This window comes from Actinia tenebrosa, unplaced genomic scaffold (genome assembly GCF_029948245.1).
Source record: "Actinia tenebrosa isolate PJP-AT-01 unplaced genomic scaffold, QUT_ActTen_1.0 PGA_scaffold8__29_contigs__length_14323225, whole genome shotgun sequence".
In the NCBI taxonomy this organism is placed as follows: domain Eukaryota; kingdom Metazoa; phylum Cnidaria; class Anthozoa; order Actiniaria; family Actiniidae; genus Actinia; species Actinia tenebrosa.
In genome coordinates, this window is record NW_028292585.1 from 1,279,504 (window position 1) to 1,306,415 (window position 26,912).

Here is a 26,912-nt window from a genome sequence, read left to right on the forward strand (position 1 = left end):
TTACAACAGTTTCAGTTTGCTTGAAAAATAATTGATTCCTGTGTTGTCGTTCTTTTTAATTTTTATAATTCAACGTTCTTGCGATCGAGGTGCGTATATAACTGCTATGCAAATTCTTATTTGGCATTTATCAAATTAACAAAGACTTGCGAAATAAGTATTTAACACCATATTGTTAACGCTCTCATACTGACCCCCACATTACCGTCATAGCCCCCAAATATGGTAGCACAGTTGAATTCTGTAACGACCCATATCGTCGTTACAGATGAAGAGTTAAAGCCGTCACAGCACGTTTATGCAATGACAAAATAACAACATAACTCGATATTAGACATGCATTTGGAAAGCATACAGCACAGAGAGTAGCAGTGTCGTTATCATGATTCTAGTAAGCTTTCTCGCTTTGCTCTCTTTAAGCTCTCTGCCTAAAATGTTTGGGAATCCACTTCGAATGGCGTCGAACTCGTATCCAAAGCCTTTCACGCGTGAATTGAAACTTCAGGATCCTCCGATGAAAGGTAAAATAATATATTTGGTTTACGTTTTTTCGGGCAGACTTTTTTCCTTTATTTGTTTGTTCTTCTTGTAGAACTTGTTTTTAGCTGTTCGAGAGAGAGAAGCACTTACGTAATGTTTTGCGCTGAATTGGAATATCAATCGGTGATTTTATTACAGTCTGACTTAATAACGTCCGGTAGAATTCGAGAGTATTTTTAGCGGAAGCAAACGGGCTTTGAAATAACTATCGTTAGAAAGATTTCCAAATTTTTATGTAGCCATTCATGTAATAAAGAATATTTTCCATAAGTCCATATTTCTATATTTTCCATGAGCGGTAGGTTTCGCTCCATTGTGTCACCTAGTGACGGTGTGTGAGCGATATCCAGAATAGACAAAAGATCGAAAACACTGACTTATGAAGTCAGTCTAAATAAATAAATAAATATATATATTGCTTTAACGTTACCTTAAGTCTAAACGTCACCCTCTCGAATCTCATATCTTTCTTTACACATAGAAGAATATAAAATAAAAGTGATGGAAATATATGGGAAAGTATCTTTTACTCTGTTCATTTTCTCTGGGCTTCCTGTGGTAGGTGAGAATAGGGAAGAAGAAGAAAGTCGAGATTTTTGTTGTTGTGAAATTTAATAATGAAATGTAACTTTTTGTATTCAGGATCAGACGTCATGATATTACAGAGCTTGTTGGCCAGGTGTCCTTCCGTCACGAGTATAAAAACCACGGGTGCGTTCGATCAACAAACACAGACAGCATTAGCTGACTTCCAGCGAATCAACCATGTGAATAAGTATGATGTCTAGCTCATAAATAACGAAGATCTAATATGGGTTGGAAACCTGTGGACACTCAAATGGTTTCCGCTCTAGCAATCACGTGATTGGAAAGCCATTTCAGTGCTTGTCACATGCCAACGCATCTTCCAACTCGTATAAAATCTGTTGATAGATAGATAATTTGTAACACCGTAGGGTATGTAAAAATGAAACTGACGTTTCGGACGTTAGTCCTTCATCGGAGTAAACCAAAAAAAAATATAAAATCTGGTTTACAGCGCTTCTCAATCACGCGTGAAATCGTACAATTTGTCATCGTGACGAAGAAAGTTTTGTTGAACGTCAATCAATGACATTCCATAGGCACGTGCCCCACTTAAAAAGCTTTGGGCTTTCCGACAATATACTGGGAAACACTTTGATTGGCGTCCACTAAAACTCTATTGTCGCATAAAACGTTTCAACCATTTCGCGCGTATGATTGATAAGCGTTGTTAACGCTTTAAATATTTTAAGTTTTATAGTTGTGCATATCATGACGTAACAGTCTTGAAATCGTATATGCATGCATGTAAAAGCGTACAAATCTTGATATGATTTTCCATCTAACTGAGATCCAATTGAAATGGAAGACGGAGGAGGATAAGGGTCTTTTAAGAATTTTCTCTGTTTAAATTTTCAACGCTTTGAGGGCATTCGCCTCAAATGGTGCCGATTTTCTTGATTTCATAGTTCTGGTAAATTGGACATAAAAAGCGCAACACTGGTGCTGGATCAGCTGATGTACGACGGTTACAAGGATGACGGGAAAATCCCCAAGGGATACAAATTTAAGGTGGGTATTTTATCGTGCAGTCTTTCAACCTTTGCACCAACAGAGGTCATCTGTCATGAGTGCAAGAATTTCACTTATCTTTCTCAATTTATTTTCCGTCCATAGCTTTACATTCCCGTCCACAAAGATCGAAATATCGAGACAACTGCGACCTTATACGACTCTAACTACCAGGTATTCAATGATTTACTGTTCACACTTATTTCTGGACGTGACATCTGATGTAGAGCTTTTTGGGCCTCCCTTGATTCGACGGTTTTTCCAGTCTTCCTCCCTCTGCAAAACCTACCTAGCTAAATTTCAGTTAGCCTTTTCCTGATTGGTCAGCTCAAAGGTTGCTGTTTCAGGGTTATAAAATTTGAAGGTCTTTTGAAAGCGACAATAATGTTCAACCTTCTTAGCTTTTTACTACGGGAATTTTAGTATGAGTTCAATTTTTTTAACTCTCGGCTTTACAAAAGCTTCAGAGAACGGCCGTGCAAAGATCACAGGCAGGGGTGCGGACCCTGACAGGATTAACTACAGCACTGCATTATTAATATTAACACAAGGCCAGTATAGATTTTAATATTTTGTATCTACCATTAGGTTAGGTATAGATTTCTAGTGCGCACTCATGGTCACATCACAGACACAGGCGAAGAATTAAACCAGTTGACTACCGATGGTAACACACCAACAGGACTTGCGGTAAGTCATCGTATCCAAGGTCCAAGAGCGTGCTCATTGCTTGTTTAGCTGGGACTGCGCACTTTCGGAATCCCTGTTATTTATTTTGCTCAAGTTGAATGGGTTTTCCCATCGAATTGTTTTCATTTTCAGTATCATTGACGGACCACTTGACCACCATGACCTTGACCTTGGCCAGATGTTTAACTTTGCAGTTAAAATGACAGGGTTTCATACGTGGTCATGAGTGACCAGCTTTCGATCTTTTTTTATTCTTTGCATCTAAAAAATTCGAGCATTTTTTCCCGTTGTTTTTATCAGTAGAACTGCGCGCAGGAAGGTCCGAAAGCACGGAAAAAGGAGAAACGACAGCCACGAATCTTAGGCTGCTTATTTATTACTCAAAGTTGATTGTGGATGACGGATCGATGTTTAGAATTCAGGAACAAGATTTTGAATTAAATACAGTCAATAAGGGTCGAGTGTTTAAGTCCCCTATAGAATGCGTACATCTTTAACAACAATTTTTATTTTTAATTTTCAGACTTTTGATCTTAACAGTCCTGAACCGAATCCCGTGTTGTTCGGACCGTAAGTAAACAAAAGCCGTGCTGTTATAACTTTCGAAACGTAAGATTTCCATACATAGACATTTCCTAATGGTTGCACACTCTACCAATTGTCAGGTAGAGGTGCGCAAAATCTTGTGCGATATTCATTAACTCATTGGAGGTGGAAGCGGAGCGCGAGGCAGGCCTTGGAGGGATATGAGAGGGGGACGCTAATAAGAGATACTTTGACTAAAGCTAGTCTTGTTGACAACTCGTTCACTCCAGTGTATGCGGGCTAAGCCCCAGTTCTGAGGTCGGTAAACAAAAGCAGAAATTATAATAAAAACAAAACAAGCAACTCCTGGATTCGAGGCTTAGTCCACATACACTGGAGTTCAAGAGTCGTCAATATTTAAACCTTTAGCAGCGGGTTTACCGCTAACCGCTCATCACTAACCGCTAGGAACGAGGCCTCGAAAAACGCCCTCAAACACTGAGAAACATTCAGCAAAAATGAAATTCAATATGGAGACTCTTCCAGCAGGGACCTCATTATGACGCGTTGCTGAATGTCAAACGTTTCACGAAAAAAAAGACCTGGCGCGTCGAACTGCAGTTTGAGGTTTGCGGTACCTAGCAAGAACGTGATGGTCTCAATAGTAGCCTTTGGTGTGATCGTGAACATTGACTTGTTGATTTTTTCAGATACCCGGTAGTGCGACAAGTGAAAGGACTCGAAGGTGAGTTTCTACGACTAAAAGAAGTAGACAATTTGGGAGTTTGTATTTTAAATAAGCGTTTGTTATCACTTCCAGGTAATGTGGCCATTGGTCCTGATGAGGAGAACACCTTTATCCCATACATAAGATATGGAATATTACTTCATACGGGGGAATGGAAAAACTGGAATTCGTCACGGCCAATGCCCAATAGGTAAGAAAAGCCTTTGACAGAAACTGCTTTTTTGAACACTTCATTGTCGCGCAGGGATTGGGAAACGCGCCTTTGGGTAGACAGTGTACCCAAAAATGTGGCATTTCGTTGGCTGTATGAGTAAGAGAACATCACGTCGCCACAACTGCAGACGTGTTTAACGCGCAACGTTGGGGATGATTTTTATTCAACTTTTTGAATGTTGCGCGCAAAAGTTGAACCTTTTTCTAACTTAAGGTTCATTGAGCCATCCCGCTATGAAGAAGGTAGGCATGGTTTAACCAAGAAAGACTCGGTGGTCACAAAAGAAATTGTGGGATATTTTTAGGGATATAACATAAAAAGGTTTGAAATTTATTTCCATAATTCCATCATGACCCAGGACTTCAGTTGTGAGGCCTCTACAACTGGGACAAATAGAAAATTATAATAACTGTTATCAAATTTTCATTTGCTTTTATTTGGATTCAAGAAAGTGAAAGTCGCGTGCTAGGCGTGCCAATACATATGCGAAGCTGCAGTATCCCCCTGGCAAATTTTGTTCAACAAACAAAAAAAAAACTTTTTGTTTTTTTATTTCTTTATTCATTATTTTAATATCACAAATATTTTCTTTCCTACTAGTAATGGTTGCATACATGCTCACCCAACCGACCTGCAAAAAGTTGATGAAATTCTAACTAAAGATCTTGGAGTGACTGTTAGATCGAACCCATTTGGTACAATCCCCTATCCCTACCAGCCCCAAGGTCTGCTCTCTATTGAACAAATTGATCATTGATTATTAGTTTATTAGAACGTGTCACGCGACCCAAACAACTCCAGACGCGGCATGTTCCTTTTGTGTTTTGCGCTGCCATCCATCAAACTCTTAGTAAATTATTTGATTGACGGAAGCCAGTTACCCTGGTTACCGAGTAGCTGTGTTATTACATGAGTGCCTCTCGAAATAGGGTATTTCCTATATAGCTCGGTTGGTCACGGCCACATGCTTGGTTCCAAGTTAAAATGAGTGTGCATGCTACCACAGGGTACCCGAGTCTAATATCAGCCAATGTCTATGTGTGCAGCGCCCGACTTAAAAGCAATTATATGATTAAGCTAAATTAAATTTGTATCTATATTCAAAATTATGATAATTATATTATATTATAAATTAATTTTTTTTCTATGTAAGATAGAGTTTTGAAGATGAATATATAACAATCTTAGTTAATTTATGATTCAAGACTTTCTAGTTTATGCACTGACAGTATTAAATAACTTGATGTACCTGTGTTTGCCATGAAAATGGTAGATATTTAAAATATTTGGAAATTTCTTTTCTATAAAACAGTATTTGAGAAGGACGTTTCGGTAAAGAATGCACTGCGCAAGTTCGGAAAATCACTGACAACAAGTAACGATCGATTGGCGAAATCTTCCTTCCCGAAGGAAATTCGGTTGTCAACTAAAACTTGCCTCTTGTTCACGTGGAAACATAAAAGCGTTTTCACATGTAAGATAGGCTAGTCTGTCCAGAACAATAGTTATTCAAAGTGGTCGCCATATTTACATTCAGTGTATTGACTCGGTTCTCGTCCGCCATTTTTCCGCCCAAATTTCGAACATGCGCGGTGCTATCTTCACATTCGTACCCTTATAATGTCATAGGTGTCCCAAGAATACAGCCATTATCTTGGCCCCTCCAGACTCGTTTTGACCCTTCCCACTACGAGGCTGGATGGTCAAAATCGAGACTTATAAATCTACATGCCTTACTACTGAAGTTTGTGTAAAACTTGTATTCGCTGAACTTGTTCTTTCTCTTCATTCTTCTGTCCGTGACAACAATAATCGTTAGAGAGGATGACGATCCAATTTCTGCAGGTGTGTAGCTATTTAGCATGAAGTTAGGGTGTTGTCTACATGATGAACTGAATTACACTTCCCATGAATCCAACCATTTGTAGACTGGAGCTGTGGAGTTGACATGGTGAGCCATGGGGCCTGACATCCCATAAGAAAGACCGCGGAACAAATAGAAGCTGGAATACAGAACCGAACGTAGAAAGATTAAACACGAGATCTCTTCAGATTGGGCGTAATGTTTTTACATTTAAGACCACCCGTCATTCTCTTGAGTATCATTTCTTTGTTCAAGGGTTGCGTACGAGAAGACGCATGTATATGGATACACCTCAAACAAAGAATCTTATCTGACATACAACATACCTGACAACAGACATGGTGATAAGCAGCCCAATTCCAGTGTAATACGTCATGACTCGCCACTTCTCTACCTTCACAAATGATGAAATGGTTTCACAGAGGAACTCACACATCACACCTGTGAAGAAAAGGGAATCGTTTACTGCTTTACTGGGACTATAGTTAACATTAACTTCAGGAAAATGGCGGTTTTAAAAGTTGTTAAACTGAACTTTTAATACGCTCCTAGTACTAGCCAGGCTTACAATTGCCTCCTGCGCAGACGTCCTTAAAGTGCACATGAACCCTTCGACAATACTTTCAGTACTGATTCTGCATAAAGTAAATAGTTGATTGGTAAAATATTTCTTGATTTGAGTGATGCGTCTTTAAGTTATGAAGGTTTATACTTCCAATATGTTAATGATGATGACGTCAGGTAAGGTATTTGAGTGTTTTTGTTGTAACTAGTAATACTAAATGCTGGCCATTTTGAAAATAAAAATTGTAAATAGCTTTCATGTAAACCATGAGTAAAATAATGATGCTTTTTAAATACTGTTTCTATGAACCAGTTCGATTTTGTATATTTGATTAAGCCTTAATAGACGTCACACTCATTAGCATATTGGAAGTATAAACCTTCATAACTTAGAAACGCATCACTCAAATCAAGAAATATTTTACCATTCAACTATTTACTTCGTGTAGAATCAGTACTGAAAGTATTGTCGAAGGGTTCATGTGCACTTTAAGTTCGTCACACAGCGTTTCTTCTCCACTTTGCGTGAAGACGTGGCGACCCTAAGTCTGGGTAGGAGGCTAGGATTGCAGGTTAAAGGGCCCGCCGGACAAGACATATACGACAAGGTACAGGGTCTAGAGGGTCTGTGGAAACAAGCCTACATAAAAAAGCGCAATTTAACTTACCAGCCATCATGGCGCTGAACAGATAGGCAGGAAAGTAATGATGGAAATATAGAACACGTCCCATGGCGTAGAATGGAAAGTAATGGAAACTCCAGGCAATTAGTAGCCACACCACGATGGATTCAACTCGCTTGCGACGAGCTGTTAGAAACAGAAACAATGCTGAATACTATAGCACGCTAGGTCTTTACTTGATATTATATATGACAACTAGTTACCTTAAAAAGACCATCGAATCTTATCGATACCCTGAAACAACCTCTGGGGTGATCTAAGTCAGGGCATGGCTAACTCGCAAATCGAACCCTGAAACAACCTCTGGGCTGATCTAAGTCAGGGCACGGCTAACTCACAGATCGAACCCTGAAACAACCTCTGGGCTGATCTAAGTCAGGGCACGGCTAACTCACAGATCGAACCCTGAAACAACCTCTGGGCTGATCTAACTCGGGGCATGGCTAACTCACAGATCGAACCCTGAAGCAACCTCTAGGCTGATCTAAGTCAGGGCATGGCTAACTCACAGATTGAACCCTGAAACAACCTCTTGGCTGATCTAAGTCAGGGCATGGCTAACTCACAGATCGAACCCTGAAACAACCTCTAGGCTGATCAAAGTTAGGGCATGGCTAACTCACAGATCGAACCCTGAAGCAACCTCTGGGCTGATCTAAGTCAGGGCATGGCTAACTCACAGATCGAACCCTGAAACAACCTCTAGGCTGATCAAAGTTAGGGCATGGCTAACTCACAGATTGAACCCTGAAACAACCTCTAGGCTGATCAAAGTTAGGGCATGGCTAACTCACAGATTGAACCCTGAAACAACCTCTAGGCTGATCAAAGTTAGGGCATGGCTAACTCACAGATTGAACCCTGAAACAACCTCTAGGCTGATCAAAGTTAGGGCATGGCTAACTCACAGATTGAACCCTGAAACAACCTCTTGGCTGATCAAAGTTAGGGCATGGCTAACTCACAGATTGAACCCTGAAGCAACCTCTGGGCTGATCTAAGTCAGGGCATGGCTAACTCACAGATCGAACCCTGAAGCAACCTCTAGGCTGATCTAAGTCAGGGCATGGCTAACTCACAGATCGAACCCTGAAGCAACCTCTAGGCTGATCTAAGTTAGGGAAGCACGGCTAACTCACAGATCGAACCCTGAAGCAACCTCTAGGCTGATCTAAGTCAGGGCATGACTAACTCACAGATAGAAGAGTGGTTCAGTTAGATTTTGCGCCGGGAAGGAGGAAAACCGGAAAACCCGGCCAAAAACCCTCGAATCAAGGGAGAGACCTAACAAACTCTACTCACATGTGATGCCGAGTCCATGAATCGAACTCGAGACCACAGAGGTGAGAAGCGAGTGAACTACCGCTACCTTTACACCCGGCTTTCAAAACCTTGGAGAAAAGGTTCTTTTTATATAAATTTCAAGTTTTGGCTAAAGCAAGTCACGCGTTACTCCACTGCGTTACTCGTCTGCGTTACTTGATGACCGGCGATTACATTACGTACCTAAAAACTGTGGCGGATCTACGTAACCACGCTGGGCCTTCAAGGCGTAGAAGAAGAACATCATGATTGAGAAGGTCATGAGGCCAAAAATGAACCACCAGATGACCTACAAAATGATATTACTGTCACTGTAATTTTGCCAATCGTGTAAGATGGTAGGGATTAGCAAAGTACCCACACGGTACTCGTAATTTGCCTATTACGCATGTTCTTATTTGATATCCGAGCCCATCCCACACGGCTTACTGCCTCATCTATCTAGTACCCCCACGGTATGTACGTACGTGCGGCCAAACTTCGTACATCCTACATCAGTAAATGTCGTGAGCCTCACCCTTCAAATGCGTAACAGAAATACCATAACAATCTACTAGAAAGGTATTTTTACGAGCCGTGGTGTTGCGATTGGTTGTTATTATTTGCTTCGCCCACTGCAACGTATCGTCAAATCTGTACATGGGCTACGGGGTATGGGCTACTCATAATAGAAGTAAGAAGTGTGCAATGCCATATAATATGTCTTGCACGTTGAGTGAAAACTTCACAGTAGAGAGATTAAGATTCTAGTTTACGGCAAACGTGAAACGTCAGTTGGCCATTAAAAAATTCTTTAAAATTAGTGAAAAGGAATCGCAAAAATCTCCAAGTAGTAGATAAACAAAAGAATGCTTGTCTTTGTCGAGAAGGTTTGCAAAAGGTAAATTGAAATGTCGAGAAACGATGAAAACGTGGTGACGTTTGCCGTTTGCGGGAATGAAAAACGGGAATCTTAATCTGCCTAGTAGTGTATTGCGCGTTACGTCGAAAGCACGCGCATTTCTTTAAAAAGCTTTAAACTTACAGGATTTCCAAGGAGGTAAACTCTGTTGTCTGCGCCAGAGAATACTTGGCCCTGAAGCACAAATTCCAATTCATTTTTGTTACTTCTTCAAATTCAAATTCAAATTTCAAATTCTTCAAACATATAACGACATTTAGTACTACTTTTCAATTGAGGGGAAGCCTAAAGACGTGATTAAACGGAACAATTTTCTCTGAAACTTGTCTCGCAACAGCGTTGTAACACAAGTTGCATGAGTGCTTACACGCTGCAACGTAGACGTGTTTGTTGCCAAAAGTAGAAACGAATTTCACACTTTTTGCGACGATTTCTATAACTTGTCTCGCAACATTTTTTCAAATTGCGCTGCAGGTTACACGCTCATGCTCCATGTAACGACGCAGTTGTGAAACAAGTTGTAAAAAAATTGTTCCGTGTAATCGCGCCGATCGACACCGCATACCCTATAGTTTATAGGCCACTGCCATGGTTGAGAAGTCACTTCGCCTTCTTTTGGCTTGAATCCTGCATTTGTCTAAAAAATATCATCACCATTAGTTGCGTGGGTTACAGGAAAATACAAAAAAAGAAATTACATTTTTTCTCCCTAAAATTTATTTGTGCCATTTCTTTCAAATTTTCTTGTCTATTTTGAAACAATTCTGTACGAGACTTGACAGTCTTAAAAATGTGATTTAAGAATACTTTGAATAATCTTAGAACTATTATGGTGTTGATTTTAGAATATAAGCTACTTACCTTGTGCCATTACTAAGTGCGATTCATATATAGTCTCAAAGAAGGATGGTTTGTATAGTTCTGGACTTGCTTTCGGAACTGGAGAAAAAAAACAAGCCATGAAATGAGTGTTTCTATCTAAAATGAGGTACAAATCAAACATCTATTCCATACCTCGGTCATTCTCATGGCCTTCAACATTCCACAAGTTATTTTGATGATAAATCGTTGGATTACAGGACACTTCTAGTTGTTCCCATCCCCTGTACAGCAACAAAGACACAACACTTGAGTAAGGAATTAAACAAAACATTTCCCCGTCATATTTGAAATTGTTTCCACTGAAAAACAAAAGCTTTTAAACATTGGGCAATTTTGACCGTACTCCTCCCCCTCTAAAAATGGATTACTATATCTGCAGTTACAGTGCTAATATTGCAAAACCGTGGGCACCTAGAAATCTAAAATCTAATTGGATTCACCACTCTATGGTGGAAGGAAAGCCTAACAGGTTTTCGCAACCCACTTGAAATGATAAGGCTAACAATAGATCGAATACGAATTTAGAAGTCGAGTTTTGTGGAAAAACTGGAGCCTGAAAAGCAATGAATACACAGAGCCAAACTCTGACAAATTAATTAGGAGAAAGGTGTTCTTTGAACCTACAGTTGGTATACAACATGTCGTGCTATAAGAAAGAAATACTAACCATTTAGGTAGTGTCTTTGTGCTCATGTGTAAAGCACAGCCAAGGTTGACATGTACGAGTCTAAAGACGGTTTTCACTGTCTTGACACGATTATCTGCATTTGCACCACTCACAACTTCTACCCTCCAGAAATCGTTTGCATCTCCCTTACCATTCTGAAATAGTGAATAAGAAGATTAGTCTGTTAATTATTACTATATACTGAGGGGCAAGTTAGTGTTGGTTAAATACTTCAAAATCATAGTGCAGTGTGCTCAGTGAATTCATGAACCTCTGACTTAGGAAACTTTATCCAAGTTTCATGTCTTTACAGAGTTGAACAGTTTAGCTCTTGAACAAATAGATGGATAGAAATTTTAAGATTTGTAAAGTTACTAATTTTAAGTTTTTTGAAAAGATCATATTGTTACTAGAATCTCAACCAAAATATTGAAAGAGTGTTATTGCAGTCCTTGTCAAGAATGTGAGTATATTTTAAGATTACTCACATCTCCATAAGCTGTTACTTGGTAATGGTGCTTGGTCAAAGGCGGCTTTTCATTATGGCTGTGTACATTTCTCTTAGTCCTATTCAAATTATAAAGAATACTGCTTAATAATTTAAACATGTACATGGTGTACATTGGTGTTTTGGTGGAGAGGAAGGGTCCTCCTCTTCCTGCAGGCCAGGAATGGAACCCAAGATCTCAGAGATGAGTGCATTAGTTACTGGCTATACCATCCTTCATTTCCCAACAATGGTATGATTTTATAGGCAAAGTATTATAATAATAGTGCTTCCTGATTGCATGAGCAAAATCATCCAAATTGCCATCGTGACAAAAAAGAATTTTACTAGGCTTCCGTCAAGTGTTAATTCTTCATGACATTGTTGATAGAGGTTACAAAGATGCATGTCTATGAAATGTCATAGAGACCCCTTGATTGACATCCATCGTAACCCACTTAATATGTTGCAATGAAAATTCTACACATGCTACATTGAGAGGCACTGTAAGTAATCTTAAAGTTCATTTTATCGTGTCAAAATTCTTACGCGACATGCTCCAGTCTGATCCAATCTCCATTCTTTACAAACTCCACAGGTTTTTCGCTGTCTGTGGATAAAGAAAATATACTGTCTTATGCTCAAGAGTATCCCATTTTATAATAAATATATTTTAGTATATCATATTATTATGATATCATATGCCCAACCCCATCTAATAATTGAGCATAATAATTATTGTCTTACCATATTGTTCATATGCTTTCTTCACCAGCCATTTATTATTGTCATCTTTATGTGAGTAACCAGTAACCTGTCATTGAAAGCAAAAACAATTTTTGACCACCTCTTTTTCCCTTGCTACCTATCTAAATTTCATCAACGAATGTCTAAGCTTGTGCCTTGATCAGATTATCCCCTTCTTATGCATGGGATAGGTAGGAATTTTTCTATGAACTACATATGACATTCATTTCCTAAATCCTTGGAAATCCAAAATTTTCCTGTGCATATGTGACATCAAAGCAGATGAATTTGGAGGACAAAAAAAATGATTTCAATCTCCTGAGAATTTGAAACCTATTGTTATGCCCTCCAAATTGAGCTGCATTTGGACGTGCTGCAAGGGGTCTATAGCTGATAAAATGCATAGTGTAATTAGCAGTAGATGAATGTAACTGACCTGCTGTTGCTCTGGAGGGTGTTCTTTAGGATACAAGTGAGTGTGAGAGTGAAGTAAAGCACCACCACCTCTATGGTTCTTTAGCGTGATGATGGAGCCAAATGCAAGATCTAAAAACATTATTATATTAGTGAACATTAATTACCAAAGAATGAATAAATGGTGATGGATGGACAATTGGACGAAGGGCGGGAGGGAGGGATGGATGTATGCATCCCCCTAGATGGTCAAATGAACAAATAATAACAGATTTAGAGGCATCAAAATCATTTTTAAGATGCTCTAGCTCTGTGGCTATCACTGACAATTTTTCACTTAATATTTGATATAGACGATACAAACCAACTAACCTTCTGGGACTGAATACATGTAGAGCTGGTTTCCTTTTAGTGTTGATTGAAAAGCAGAGCTGAAAAACCCATCGCCTGGCCCACTGTGTGAGGAAATATAATTACAAAAAAGACTAGTTATACGTTTTACATGACTTTAAACTAGCACTACTGGCTGAGAACCTGTGAAAATCCTGTGAAATTTCTAAAATACAGAGATGTTTTTCACAGGTTTTTCACAGGATTTTCACAGGTTCTCAGCCAGTAGTGTAGGGCAATGTCTTGCCTTCACTCATTTTAAGATTCTGAGTGTTTGTTTCATCAGAGAATACAATAAACTGGTATTACTCATCTACACAACAAGCTGACTTGCTGATGATAAAATAGCACCATAACAATGATGATGATGATGACAACGATATGATGATGATGATGATAGGGGTGTTTTATTCTATTGATTTACTTACGTGTTTGGAAGCATCCTGAAGTGCACAGCAAACCAGAACAAGTAGACTGTGATTGGAACAACAATGAGACCTAACACCCTGGCCATTAAATGTTTGCCAACGTCAAACTAAAAACAGAAGAATACAAATCATGATGTACATTATGCATGTACTGCTGGCATGCCAGGACAGTCATACTCTCTTTTGAGGACAAGGGAGCTTGAGTGAGTAAAATATATATGATATGGGTACAGGGTTTCAAATAATATGGTTGATTAGGCGCTGGTCATGACCACAAGCCAAATAAGATTTAGCTTTAGTCTTACCTCATTTGTAGCTAAACATTACTGGTCAAAATGACCGGTAAGGCAAAGATAATTTGACCAGACAAGTACCAGTTCTGGCCAGACATTGTCTAATGTTCAGCCATTGTTTTATGCCCTGGGATATTTTCTGGGCGGATAAAATACATCACTCACCAACGAGATTTCCAGATTACCCAGAATTTCCCACAATTCCATAGCAGTGGTTAAACCAGCCCAAAGTATCACAAACAGTCCTACCCACTTGCAGCTGAAATGTAGATACAGAGCAAAGAAATATTGGAAAAAGAGATAAAATTGAAAGCAACTACATCAGTATTTTAAGGAGAGGTTCAAATGTACATGGAACAAAATATTTGAAGGTAAATAAGCTTTGTTTTACCTAAATGCACATGAAAGAGAGATTCCTGTTGCAAACATCCAGATCCACCATTGAATGGTATATGGTCTGAATAATAAAATACAAAAAACAGTTTTTAAAATGTAATCAATAAACCAATCCAAGCTTTGCTTGAGTGCCCACCCAAACAATGGGTAGTTTTCCAAATGGAATACTGAATGTCAGACCACGAACTCAAATTCAGAAGATTTTTTTTTTAAAGCTATCGATTTTTTTTCTTAATGTGTAGTTCCAAAAAATATCCATACACCCCTCACGGAGGAAGTTTTTTAAGATACCCCCCTACCCCCTGAAAATTCCAATTTTCTTCCATACAAACTCTGTAATTTTTGTTCTTTCTCTGACCCCCTACTCTTTGGAAATTCCAAATTCCTCTGTGGGGTGAGTATGGATAATTTCTGGAACTACACAATGTACCTTTAGAATGCCTCATTTCTAAGACAGACATTTACAATTTTCAGTAATCGTTGCCTGTTCCATGCTGTATATTAAAAACATATTTTTCCTTGACCGTGGGATCGGTGTATTGACCTGATATTGATAGTAAAATCAATAATCTCATGTGTAAGGTCCAGAAAATACCACAAATACAGGGATTCCCTTAAACTCAAGATTCAACTCCTTTTTCCCACCCCTTGGAAATTCTGATTCCTCTCTTGATGAAGGCATGACTTTTTAAAACAATTTACTTTATACTCACTCATTTTTGTATGACTGGAACTTTGTAAGGCAGAATGCAGACAACATAATGAAAAACATTAGGATTGGATCCAGGAGAATGTATTGAGATATTGTGATACATCCATTATCTAAAATACCAAAAGTACTAATACTAAACATGGATACTACAGTATGGTACATTGCACACTGATAGACCATATCATGTACTTGTAAAATCAACCCTTTAGAACTTAAACTGTTTAGAGCTATGATCTGGGATAAATAGTAATGGACTGTATAGTGGCTGCCAGAGGCACCTCTAAATGCTTTCAGTCCAACCCCATTAACCTGCACCACTGCTGTACGTACTTGAACGGTGATAAGCAATAACAAGTTTTTTAAAAATAGAATTACCTATAAAAACTATGTACCTACCAAATATAATAAAGCAAGCAGCTAAGACAGATGCTGCTGTTGATTTGGTTAGTTCCCAGACCATCAAGTAAGCAAGAGGAACACACAGAGAACCAAGCATTGTACACAGCTATAGAGTGGAAATTGAAATAAACTCTTGTCATATAAGAACTTAGAAATGATGGGACCAAAATATTTATGGGTAAAATATGGATGATCTTTGGATCAAATGGGCAATGTTTAACAAGTCCTCATCAATTCATAACATACCAGTCTCATTCCAACATAGCTGTGTTCTCCATATTCATCTCCTGGCTTGTCGAAAGCAAATGATCCATCATATCCACTCAGATAACCCGCTAAAGCTATCAACATCTATTGGCATTCACAATAAGAGGTAATATCAATTAGTAATTTAGTAAATTCGCATTGCATACAAATTAATTGCATGCAGCATGGCAGCCAAGCAGCTTCCCAAGTATTGCATGTAGCATGGTAACCAAATGGCTTTCCTTGTATTGCATGAAGGATAGCATCTAAATGGCTTCCCTTGCATTACATGTATCATAAAAGCCAAATGGCTTCCCTTGTATTGCACGCAGCATGGCAGCCAAATGGCTTCCCTTGTATTGCATGTAGCATAGCAGCCAAATAGCTTTCCTATTATTGGATATAGCATATCTGCCAAATGGCTTCCCTAGTTTTGCATGTAGCATGGGCAGCCAAATAGTTTTCCCAGAATTGCATATAGCATAGCATCCAAATGGCTTCCCTAGTATTGCATATGGTATGGGCAGCCAAATGGCTTCCCTAGAATTGCATATAGCATAGCAACAAAATGGTTTCCCTATATAGTGTTGCATGTAACATGCCATCTAAAAGGCTTCCCTATAGTATCACAATATGTAGCATAGCAGCCAAAAGGCTTCCCTATACTATTGCATGTAGCATGTCAGCCAAAAGGCTTCCCTAAAGTATTACATGTAGTATAGCAGTCAAAAGGCTTTCCATTACTGGATAGATTATTTAAATTGCAATTCAGTTCACATTTACCTTGGCTAGAGGAGGGTGGACGTCAAAGAAAAATTCACCCTTGATATAAAAATTTGCATGTTTTCCAAAATGTGTTTCATCCCAACTAAAAAAAAAAAAAATGAGAAAAAAATTCACGAAGTGTGAAAAAAGAATCATGATAATCTTCAACTTGAAGGAAATTTTCAACTACCAATGACAAATTTTCTTTAATTTGAAAATCATTCTAAATGAATAATAAATGAATAGATGTAGAGTTCAGCAGAATGATGTTTAACAGTCTTTTATAATCCTAATATATCAAATTATTTTAAAGATTTAATTTCAAAATATATCTAAATTCAAGCTATTAGGGTTCTAGGATTCATACTCTTTCATGGCTTCCAAAAATGCTTATTCTATTTACAAAATTAAGCAGTAAAAGCTAAATATACTAGTGCCCCAAGTTAAACACAAAAACAGCTACTTGTAAAATAACAACTTTGTAGCCAAAATCTTCTGACTTCAATGACCTGTCACACAACTGATGTACAGGTGCTGTTATGACATCAATGTCCATGGTGCTCCTATTGACATCTAATTGACCGAATCAGAACTCCTTAGCTTCAAATATACTACACAAAATAAAAATATTAACATCAAAGATCAAAGAACGACTAGATAATACAAGTGGGCTTAATTTGTACATGCAAAAGTGTAAAAAGTTTGTAAAAGTTGAACGCAATTTGAATTGTATTTGCAAAGATCTAAGCTTATGTATCTGTAATTTGATTAACAATCTCAAAAAGATGACAAACTTTATAAAAAGCTTTGGTATCTTTGCGGTATTTTAAGCTATTCTTGTAACTAACTATTCTATCTAACTATTCATGAGCTTGAATTATGGACTTTACTTGAAGTACATCAATTAAATATTTTTTTTATGTCAAAACACAAAAGCTCAGCTGTTTATTTTAGTCAAGGGTGTAGTCCAAACATCATAAAATTAACTGAACACAACTAAAATAAACTACCTACAAAGCATCTAAGCTTTAACTTAAAGACAAAAAAAACAATTCTAAGACAAAATTTCGAAACCCGGTTCTTTAGGAAATTTTAAAGTTCGAAAGTCTAAGTTTGCTTTGCGTCTTTCTTCCTCGTATTAAAAGCGTGGATCGAAAACATTTTCATACTTACCAAATGTGCCTAGGAACGCTTAGGTTATAAAGTCTAGTAGCAAAACTTAGGACTACAATGCATAAAAACGCTAAAATCCGCCCCAGAATCTTTAAGTTCAGATTTTCAAAATCATTTCCAGCTTGTTTTACGATCGCTTTAGGTTCCTCTTTCTTTACTGTTGTCGTTATTTCTTTCTCTTCTTTTGGCCCGTTAGTTTTGTCTGCGGACTTTCTTTTCTTTTCTTTCTTCGTAGGAGCCATAACCATGATTCAAACTAAAAGTTAGCTACACTAAAATCATTTACAATCAACCGAGACATTTGGAAAATAAGTAGAGTAACCAGAGTATAATCCAGAGTATAACCCAGAGTCTAAGAACTGATGGTCCCCAGTCTCTTTTCCAAATTTGTAAACCGGAAGTAATATTTTCTACTTCCGGCGGGTTTGCTAGATTAATTTTCAAGAAGTGCCGAGAAGAAGTATCAAGAATTATATCAAAAACTACGACTTATGTTAGGTTTTCAGACTCTCCTCGTGTCATTATTTCAATATTATGACAGAATGTTTAAGAAAAACTGAAGAAATTCTAGGAGAAAATGAGAGTTTAAAATGTTTGAGTGCCGAACAGAGCCAAGCAATTTCATATAACAAGTGAATTTAAAAATTCATTTGTTATAGCTTAAAGTTTTCTCTCTCCATAAGGAAATAAAAATAACTAGCTTATGTAGATGTTTTTTTGCAACAGAAAGCAAAAATTTACAGTAAAAGCCAAGAAATAGAACTCACAGATTATAAGATGTTATCAAAGACGAACAATCAATTTATAACTAGAGTGGAAAAATGAAAGAGAGAAATCCCATTCTTTTCTACTTACCAAATATGAGGGGGATCATTTAACTTGTAAAGTCTGGTGGCCAAAGTGAGTATCACCACTACGACAAGGGCTATCAGAGCTCCACAACTGCTACACATTTTCTGGAAGTTTAGTTTCAATGACTTCGCTAAAGTGGACTTCGTTTTGCTTGAGGGAAAAAGTTTCGGAGGTTTTTTGCTACCGTTACTTTTCTTGGTATTATCAGGCTTGTTTGTAGAGCTCCTCTTAGCCTTACGTAGACGAACGCTACCATTCTGGCGGGATTCGTCACTCGCTTCTTGCGATTTCTCTTTCGCGGACTTTTCGATATCATTTTGTTGCTCTTTTTCTTCTGTGTCCGAAAGTTTATCCTTCTTTTGCTCGGCTTCCTCCTTCATTTTTATGCCTAAAATCTCGCTGTTGCCTTTTGGTTGAGAGTGGTCTTAGGCTTGCATCTTAGAGAGAAAGAAATAGCACACGTTTACCGTTCAGTAGATAAAGAAAAACTTGGTTTAATAAGTTTACACGCAGGCTGAATGCCATCGAAGACGCTGGTCGTGATCCATGGCAACACCTGTGATGTGGCAGCGCGGAGACAAGAATGTCGCATTATAAAATTATTAAAATGGAGAAAGCTGATTCTCTACGATTTATTAAGATTTTATTTCTTATTTCTAAGGACTACCATCTAAATCTTTCTTCATCAATTGTAGAGGACGCGATTTTATTAAAGCAAAATCACTAAAAAATTACGCAAAATGGGAGGACGAAAGGGAAACGACAAAACGCCCAAAAAGCTAAGGACATTAAAAAGAAAAAATCTTTGTTTTCGCCGCATAGGTAATTTTATTTTAAGACGACAACGGAAAAAAAAAATCAATTGAACTAATTAAACCTAAAAACCTAACAAGCCAAATTGAAATTCGAATTGAGTTAAACATGCCCTGACTATTGACATTGAGCAGCTCACAGGGTGTTTCGGGGTTCGATCAGTGCGATTATGGTGCGAGTTAACCGTGCCCTGACTATTGACGTTGAGCAGCCCAGAGGTTGTTTCAATGTTTCATCAGTGCGAGTTAACCGTGCCCTGACTTAGATCAGTCCAGAGATTGATTCAGGGTTTGAGGTGTGAGACATTGAGCAGCCTGAGGGTTATTCCAGGGTGCTTCAAGTAGGAGTCATTCTGATTTCTCAGATGAAGATGGGCTTGAAATTTTATTTAATTTTACTGACTTTTTTATACAGAACTAGCACATTTTGTTTAAGCATTTTTTACTTGCAGCATTTTTGCAAATACTAATTGATTTCTCTTACCCTGGGCTCCAGAGGTTATTTCACTTCCTATTTCTGCAACGAATGAGCAAGTGTCATCAAAACAGCAAATGCGAGAGTGAGAAATAAATAACATCTGGACCCCAGGTCAGTTTTCCCTTAATTAATGTCAAATTCACATTAATTGCTAATCTTTATTAAGGTTGACAATGAGGAATTTTAGATTCAATATTAAATTTCACAAATGAATTTCAGTTTCCACTGGAGTTCCATTTCTGGCTTTTCTGCTTTTGTATGTTTGCGTAGATGAAGATGGAAGATTTTGATTATAACCTAAATGCAAGTTAGGCAGAGTGCAAGTAGGGGAGCTACTGCTATGATACTCTTTAGTGCTGTGTAGCAGAAATTCACTGACTAACTGAGCATTCTCTACTTATACCAATATTTTATATGCTCTCCTAATGTATCCTCATTGCTTTTTATTATCAACATTTTCATCAAGATTTTCATCACCATCAACATGATCATTATCATTTTCATTCTTGTCCCTGATTAAATATTCAGTCTCTTGTCTGTTGATTGGTTGTTTTGGAAACATTTTAACATACGCAGCTGTACAGCACCATTTGCTGTCTCTAAATGGTTGATCGTTATCTTCTAAGACAAAGGCCTCTATGTGATCACTACAGACTCCATTGCTTGCCATTATCCTCTCAAGATGGCATTCTTTTGCTTGTTGTAGACCTTCTAGTAAATCTTTTGATGAAATCTCAGATTTGTCCTGTCCTTTTATTTTCTTCAACCTATTTTCTGTTAAAAAAATGTAAGATTCAGGGCTGTCAACCCTCGAGATATTCAAATCTGGAGAATTGATATAGGGAAGGGACAAACAAAGCCTGCAAAAAGACATCTTTTGCTTTGTAACATTTGATATGATTGGTTTATTTCTGACCAATCAGATTATCGCTTATATTACAATGGCCTGCTTGCAAGAACAGTTTGAGGAATGTTTTGATTTTGTTAGCAATGTAAAATAACACAAACAACATAAAATAATTGGAATTTTATGGTTGTGAAAGTCAAGTCTCACAAGAAATGGGATTATCCAGGAGATTTGAAACTCTAATCTGGAGACTGGGAGATACGGTTCAAAATCTGGAGACTCCCAGTTTATCCAGGAGAGTTGACAGCCCTGAGATTTTTTGTAAAGTCCTTCTTAGTGCCCCCACCTCCATCTGTGTTTGTCCAGAAGATAAACTACTACCTTCCTTAGAAGGAATTGGAATCTTGAATCCTATTCTTGGGTTCATTTATTGTACCCATTTCCCTGAATAAGAAACCCAGCCTCTGTTAATCTGTTAACCATCAAAACCTTGATTGACAGATGTCAAAAAAACCCATACAACTAAAGAAGAAGCTTGGTTGTCTGGGATACATAAATTAAATATAGAATTAAATATTAGATAAAAATAAAATAAAATATAAGAATCTTACTTCATAATTAGCTTAAAACTGGAAGAAAATAGATCAACAAAAATCACACAAGCTTAAACTTTTTTTCTTTCGACACCATAAAACTTTTTTTCTTTTGGTATGTTGTTTGACAATTTCAATCCTATTTCTTACCAAGTACTGATATATAAGCCTCTGAAGTCATAAACTTTGGTTTATCACAGGGTTTTTCTAGCACAGGACATTCTGTAGGAGTTAAATCCTCTTCTTTGTCAAAGGAAACCCATTCACTACTGTCCCCAATATCCGCCATTACTAAATGCACACCACAGGTAACCCATTTAAGGACTTTAAATTAAATAAGGAATATTTTAAACTGGTTTTATGTCAAAAATGGTAAGCAAAGAATCAAATTAGGTTTCAAACCTCATCATTTTGTTCCTTAGTTTTTAAAAGCTTTGTCTTTGTTAAGGAAAGCGAGTTTTACTGATTGCTGAATGTATCACCTTGGTTGGGATTCCTGTGTATTCGATGACCAGTAATGGCGGACGAACATCATCAAAATGTGGCTTTCTTGAATGTTAAAAATTGATATCTTCAAGGCTTCCAGGATGAGGTTAAAGGAACTCGAAGGCTACTTACAACAAGTAGAAGTATTTGACAAGCCCAAGGTCGAGCTAGAACAGTATCCTACGACACCACACATCGCTTCACACATGTTGTACACCATTGATCAAAGCTTTGATGACATCGAAGGAAAGTTTATCGGGGATCTTGGCTGTGGATGTGGTGTTTTGAGCGTTGGTTGCTCCATCCTTGGCTGTGCTGCGTGTGTAGGGTTTGACATCGATGAAGATGCTCTTGAAAAAGCTTCGCAGAATCTTAAAGAATTTGATATTGATAATGTAGACTTGGTCCAGTGTGACCTGTCACAGTCAGACCAGTCACAGACAGAATTATTTGCAGGTTGGAGGAATAAAGCATTCGATACGATTATCATGAACCCTCCCTTTGGAACGAAAAGTAATAATGGTAAAAACTTAAGTTATTAAGCTATCATTCATTATATTTTTAGGGGGTAGGGGAAGGGGTATAACTATATTTGGGGGGTAGGGGAGGGGGTATAGCTATATTGGGGGGGGGGGGGGTATAGCTATATTTGGGGGTATAGCTATATTTAAAGGGGGTAGGGGAGGGGTTATAGCTAGGGGCAAGATCAAAACAGTAACTTCTTGCCTTCTTTTAAATTAAAATGTAAAGGATGCTTGAGCTTCATAGCAAATTCTTGTACTTCTATTCTTTTATTTGATGCATTCACAACTCTAAGATTAATATCCTTTCTTGATATAAAATAATTTGTATTCCCTGCAGGTATTGACTTGCTTTTTGTCCAGACAGCACTTTCCATGTGCACAACATCTGTCTATTCCTTGCACAAAACAGCAACAAGAAAACACATCCTCAAGAAGGCTTCAGAATGGGGAGTTGAAGTGGAAGTCCTGGCAGAATTGAGGTTTAATTTAGCAAAAACTTACAAATTCCACAACAAAAAATCAGTTGATATTGAAGTTGACTTTATTAGATTTAGCTTCAAAGAAGATTAGAATAGTTTACTGTATTGGTAGTCAATTCTTACTTACTTATGTATTTCTTTCTGCGAAAATCATGTGTGCTTTCCATCATTCTCATACACATTTCATGACAATTAATTGTTTGATATTGATGTTGACTTTACGGTATTGGTGGTACATACTTACATATGTACTTTTTCATTATCAAAATTATGTGTATTCCATCATGCCCATGTGTGTTGTGATGGCAAAGGTCCTGTTTATCTATGTCTTATGAGAGAAAAAAAAAAGACGAATAATCTTGACATTTTCATAGGGAACATCCTTTCTGTCTTTATTTATGATAGATATTTGCTGAACTAAAGATAAACTGCCTTCAAAACAATTCTGAACTAGCAAATGTTTTGTTTAGCTGATGAAACTCTTTTCATCCACCTCTTTTCTAATTTCATATGTCCTTAAAGATTCTCCTATTTATCATTCCAGATGAATAGAAGAGATATTCAAAAGGTTATATACGAAATATAACGTTGCACTAGACTTTTTGTTATTTTCTTTCCTTCTTTCCACCCAAAGCACTAGCATGAGAAGGGCGCTTGACGAAGAAAAAAGTTTTAAAATGAAATACGTATGGCGCGACAACCAGGAGACAAATTTTAAAGAAACTACTGTATTTATGCTTCATCTTCTTATCTTTCGGCTGTCATATTCCCAAAATATTTTCTCAGAAATGTTTCCTTAACTTTGAATACCAATCGAGATAATTTTCGACTATTTTATTTCTCTCCGGTCGAGCGTGTGTGATGTTTATATAGTCGTGTTTCCTCTGTGAAGCTTGTTGATCCTGGAAGACACCCAGTACACACCCTATACTAATGTACTTCGTGCAATCTCGTGTGTACTTTATTTTATCAACACTTGCTTAGATTAGACAACCGAGTTCACTGTACACACCCTACGCTGATGTACTTCGTGCAATCTCGTGTGTACTTTATTTTATCAACACTTGCTTAGATTAGACAACCGAGTTCACTGTACACACCCTACACTGATGTACTTCGTGCAATCTCGTGTGTGCTATATTTTATCAACACTTGCTTAGATTATATTATCTCTGACAGAGACAGGATAAGTGCTTGAAAATGTCGAAAAATGCCACGATAGCAAACCGTAGGGGAATCGTAAGGAAACTAGAATACGAAACCATTATCTTACTCAGTGGAAGTTTATTTAAAGTATTTCAAAACACTTTAGATTTAAAAAAAGATATGATGAACAATTCTAACAGAGCTAGGCTCAGATTGCACGATTTTTTACTAATATCTCTGCTTAGTACTGTTTTTTTTAAAAAATGGATTAACATCTAGATAGCTAGTTTTGATGAAGAAAAATAATTGTTCGGCGACTGACAAATATTGGTTGTGAACCAATGGATGAAGAATTTGAGGAAAAAATAAATTGTTTGGCCGCTGAGTCCATTTTTGTACATGTGTTATTAGTCTTTAGGATCTTTGCCCGGATTTCCCGTCAACAAATTCATCGTAGAAGCGATTAGTAAAAAGAGATGCTGTACGTTTTGGCACGCAATGGAATTCGGCCACGATGCAAGGCCATCGTAATTGATTTAAAATCGTTGAAATTATAACAAAAATAATAAAAAAGCTAACAATAATAAGGGTATCAAATTTTCAAAATTACTGTGTTTTCTAACATGTTCTTCGTTGTTTTCTTGCCCTCGAAGAAGGTCAGGAACACGAACAACTCGAACATCAATCTCCCTACTGTGAAGACATCTAAAAGGCGTGAACTAATCAGGACGTGGAATCTTGCCATCATTTGAAATTATTGCGAAACTTGCTCGAGTTTATCCTTAGATTAAACGATCAACGGAGGGGGTTTTGAGATGCTGACGTATGCAGAAAAATCCGTTGCAAATAAGTCTTAGTTCGATGACTGAAAGGATAAAGGCGAAACACTTTAAATTCCGTGATGTTCAATGGATACAAAATAAAAAGTGCTGACAGACCTATAGGCAAATATCGTATTTTATTATAACTACTACAGATCGCAAATGGCCCAGCTAATGCTCAAGTCGATAGCCTAGGTAGTATCCAATACGACTGAAATCTTCGTCGCCTTCTTCCATTATTTATTCGGAGCACAATTTGATTTTGAAGTTGCTGGACTCTCAAAAGACAAAGCAGCATCATAAGTTGTTGCTGCATGTAAATCAGATCTTGCAAAAAAGCGAGGAAGCAAAATAGAGAGATGATGATGTTTCGAGGCAACATTTTAGTACTGATGCAAAGACTAAATTAATTAAACACTCGTGGCGCGAAAAACACGTCATTTTGCGCGAGTGTTACATTTTGATTGACACATACTTCTTGTGGATCAGATTTTGGTATCTTGTAGTGCGAACACAACAGGCCAAACAATTTTTTCGTTAAAGCCAATTTTTGTCATGAATCAAAATGACTCGTACAATTTTTGTCGGTCTAGTGCGAACGAGGCCCTATCTAAACTTTAACGCAATTCTACTCTGACTTTCCACTTTTTTTGCCATTTGTGGTTATGACAAAATACCCAGAAAAATTAATATATGGACTGGAATTTGGCGAATAACTTCAGTATTTGAATTTCAAGCAATGAAGTTTACTGAATAGTTATATATTTTTTCAAAATATTTCTTAATTTACTTCTTTTTCTTTTCTTTATAGATTGTTATTTTTGACTTTATTCTTTTCAAACATTCAGGAGTAATTGTGATTGGCTTCTTTTAATTTCAAAGCTGGTTTTGTCCGGATATCCTTAATAATAATTACTTGGCAACGGTCCTGGCCAAAACTATAGCCAACCGACCATCTTCTACATTGCACTGAAAATTTTGTAAAATCGTAGGTTAAATGGAAGGAAGTTTGTTTTTTGTTTTATCTTTGAAAGCCACTTGATTAGATTGCGGTTTTGGGATTTCTATATGAACTGTTTTGACTCCTGGTTTGTGTGCCATAATTTTTGGAAAAACCATTTTATCTTTCTTTTGAATTGTTGTTTTGACGTTATTTTTAGGATCATGACTGTCTTCATCTTGGAAGGGAATGTTCGTATCAACTTCTCTCTTTCCCGCTTTACACATTCTGTCTATTTTTTGGAATAAATACAAAGATTCATCACCCAATGAATGGAAATACTTCTCCTGTCTGTCTTTATATCGCTTGACTAAGTCCTCAAAAGAATTTGGTTGGCGTCGCGTTTGTCTGGCTTTTTGACTCAAGAGTCTTGTGTTTGCTGAGGTTGTCGTTGCTTCTCGAATTACATCCTTTTTGGATCGCACATCTTTCTTTATTTCAGCTGATTTTGTTAGATTTTCGTATTTCGAAGGTTCAGAAACCGGTTCGGAGGCAAAGAATAACTGGTTTCTCAAACTATCTGAAGGTTTAAATGAAGTAATAACGGTAAAGTGGCCAAACTCGTTGAACATCTTTTTGTCTTGTGCATACACGACCAATGGTCCTTCCTTTCCTACGTGCTCAAACTTACTCAGATTAAGCCCTTTAGTATCCGATGGAAGCGGGATTCGTGAGCCGTTTTCTATCGCTGATCTAATTCTTGCGTTCTTAATACTCGATTCTGGAACCATTAAGTTAGATTCATCGTTATGTTGAGAGTGTCCCCGTGCTCTGGAATGCTGAGGTTTCCGGGCTCTTTTCTTGACTTTGCTGTTGAACTTCCTCATCTTTAAGCTTTATGTCTTGTTAGGTAACTTAAAAACTAAGTACTATCCGCGTAATTAAGTTCAAATTGTTTACCTCTAAAGAAAATGACTTAAAATCGATGCTTTCCAGCTCCTCAAGTAAACCATAGCAACGTATAGCTCATTAATAAAGATGAACATTCACGGTAAAGACTGGACCGGCAACCGAATCAGCCTAGAGCACTAATTGATAAATCTTCCTTTAAGTCAATAATTACTTATCAACAAAGAGATTAAATCAGCAGAGAGTTGTAAACAAAAGGTTCAAAATGGGTGGAATCAGGGGAAAAAACTTAGAAGAATGGAGCATGAAGTTGGTACCCTGCAGTAATCTTCGCAGCATCGCACGTTGTAAAGGCACTTTGATCGGTCACGCGCGAAA

The 26,912-nt window shown here is 37.5% G+C and overlaps 5 protein-coding genes across 6 annotated transcripts; 2 read left to right on the forward strand and 3 right to left on the reverse strand.

Annotated features, from left to right (window-relative positions):
* Positions 1–254: 254 nt before the first annotated feature.
* Positions 255–6,084, forward strand: LOC116302981 (uncharacterized). Its single transcript, XM_031712418.2, has 9 exons — positions 255–521; positions 1,183–1,315; positions 2,034–2,136; positions 2,242–2,310; positions 2,725–2,826; positions 3,350–3,396; positions 4,062–4,096; positions 4,172–4,289; positions 4,914–6,084. The coding sequence occupies exons 1-9, from the start codon at positions 383–385 to the stop codon at positions 5,068–5,070; spliced, it is 903 nt and encodes a 300-aa protein (XP_031568278.1). The 5' UTR covers positions 255–382; the 3' UTR covers positions 5,071–6,084.
* LOC116302980 (protein O-mannosyl-transferase 2) lies at positions 4,849–18,976 on the reverse strand. Of its 2 annotated transcripts, none has more exons than XM_089040866.1 (22): positions 18,503–18,976; positions 16,493–16,577; positions 15,710–15,814; positions 15,461–15,569; positions 15,066–15,174; positions 14,348–14,413; positions 14,122–14,215; positions 13,664–13,770; positions 13,218–13,300; positions 12,868–12,977; positions 12,432–12,498; positions 12,234–12,294; positions 11,686–11,764; positions 11,198–11,352; positions 10,663–10,751; positions 10,511–10,587; positions 10,214–10,285; positions 9,772–9,822; positions 8,931–9,036; positions 7,410–7,550; positions 6,504–6,618; positions 4,849–6,316 (listed from the first exon to the last, which is right to left on the reverse strand). In XM_089040866.1, the coding sequence occupies exons 1-22, from the start codon at positions 18,877–18,879 to the stop codon at positions 6,211–6,213; spliced, it is 2,364 nt and encodes a 787-aa protein (XP_088896992.1). In that variant the 5' UTR covers positions 18,880–18,976; the 3' UTR covers positions 4,849–6,210. The 2 variants fall into 2 exon arrangements, with proteins under 2 accessions (XP_088896992.1, XP_088896993.1); XM_089040867.1 differs by lacking the exon at positions 18,503–18,976 and adding an exon at positions 17,648–18,004.
* A 701-nt stretch (positions 18,977–19,677) lies between these two features.
* LOC116302969 (uncharacterized) lies at positions 19,678–21,538 on the reverse strand. Its single transcript, XM_031712405.2, has 2 exons — positions 21,380–21,538; positions 19,678–20,563 (listed from the first exon to the last, which is right to left on the reverse strand). Exons 1-2 carry the CDS (start codon positions 21,516–21,518, stop codon positions 20,223–20,225), a joined length of 480 nt encoding a protein of 159 aa, XP_031568265.1. The 5' UTR covers positions 21,519–21,538; the 3' UTR covers positions 19,678–20,222.
* Positions 21,539–21,740: 202 nt separating this feature from the next.
* LOC116302973 (rRNA N(6)-adenosine-methyltransferase METTL5) lies at positions 21,741–24,250 on the forward strand. The gene is made up of 2 exons (XM_031712409.1): positions 21,741–22,237; positions 22,577–24,250. The coding sequence occupies exons 1-2, from the start codon at positions 21,784–21,786 to the stop codon at positions 22,807–22,809; spliced, it is 687 nt and encodes a 228-aa protein (XP_031568269.1). The 5' UTR covers positions 21,741–21,783; the 3' UTR covers positions 22,810–24,250.
* Positions 24,251–24,803: 553 nt separating this feature from the next.
* Positions 24,804–26,890, reverse strand: LOC116302972 (uncharacterized). The gene has a single exon (XM_031712408.2). The coding sequence runs from the start codon at positions 26,510–26,512 to the stop codon at positions 25,679–25,681; it is 834 nt and encodes a 277-aa protein (XP_031568268.1). The 5' UTR covers positions 26,513–26,890; the 3' UTR covers positions 24,804–25,678.
* Between the last annotated feature and the right edge of the window lie 22 nt (positions 26,891–26,912).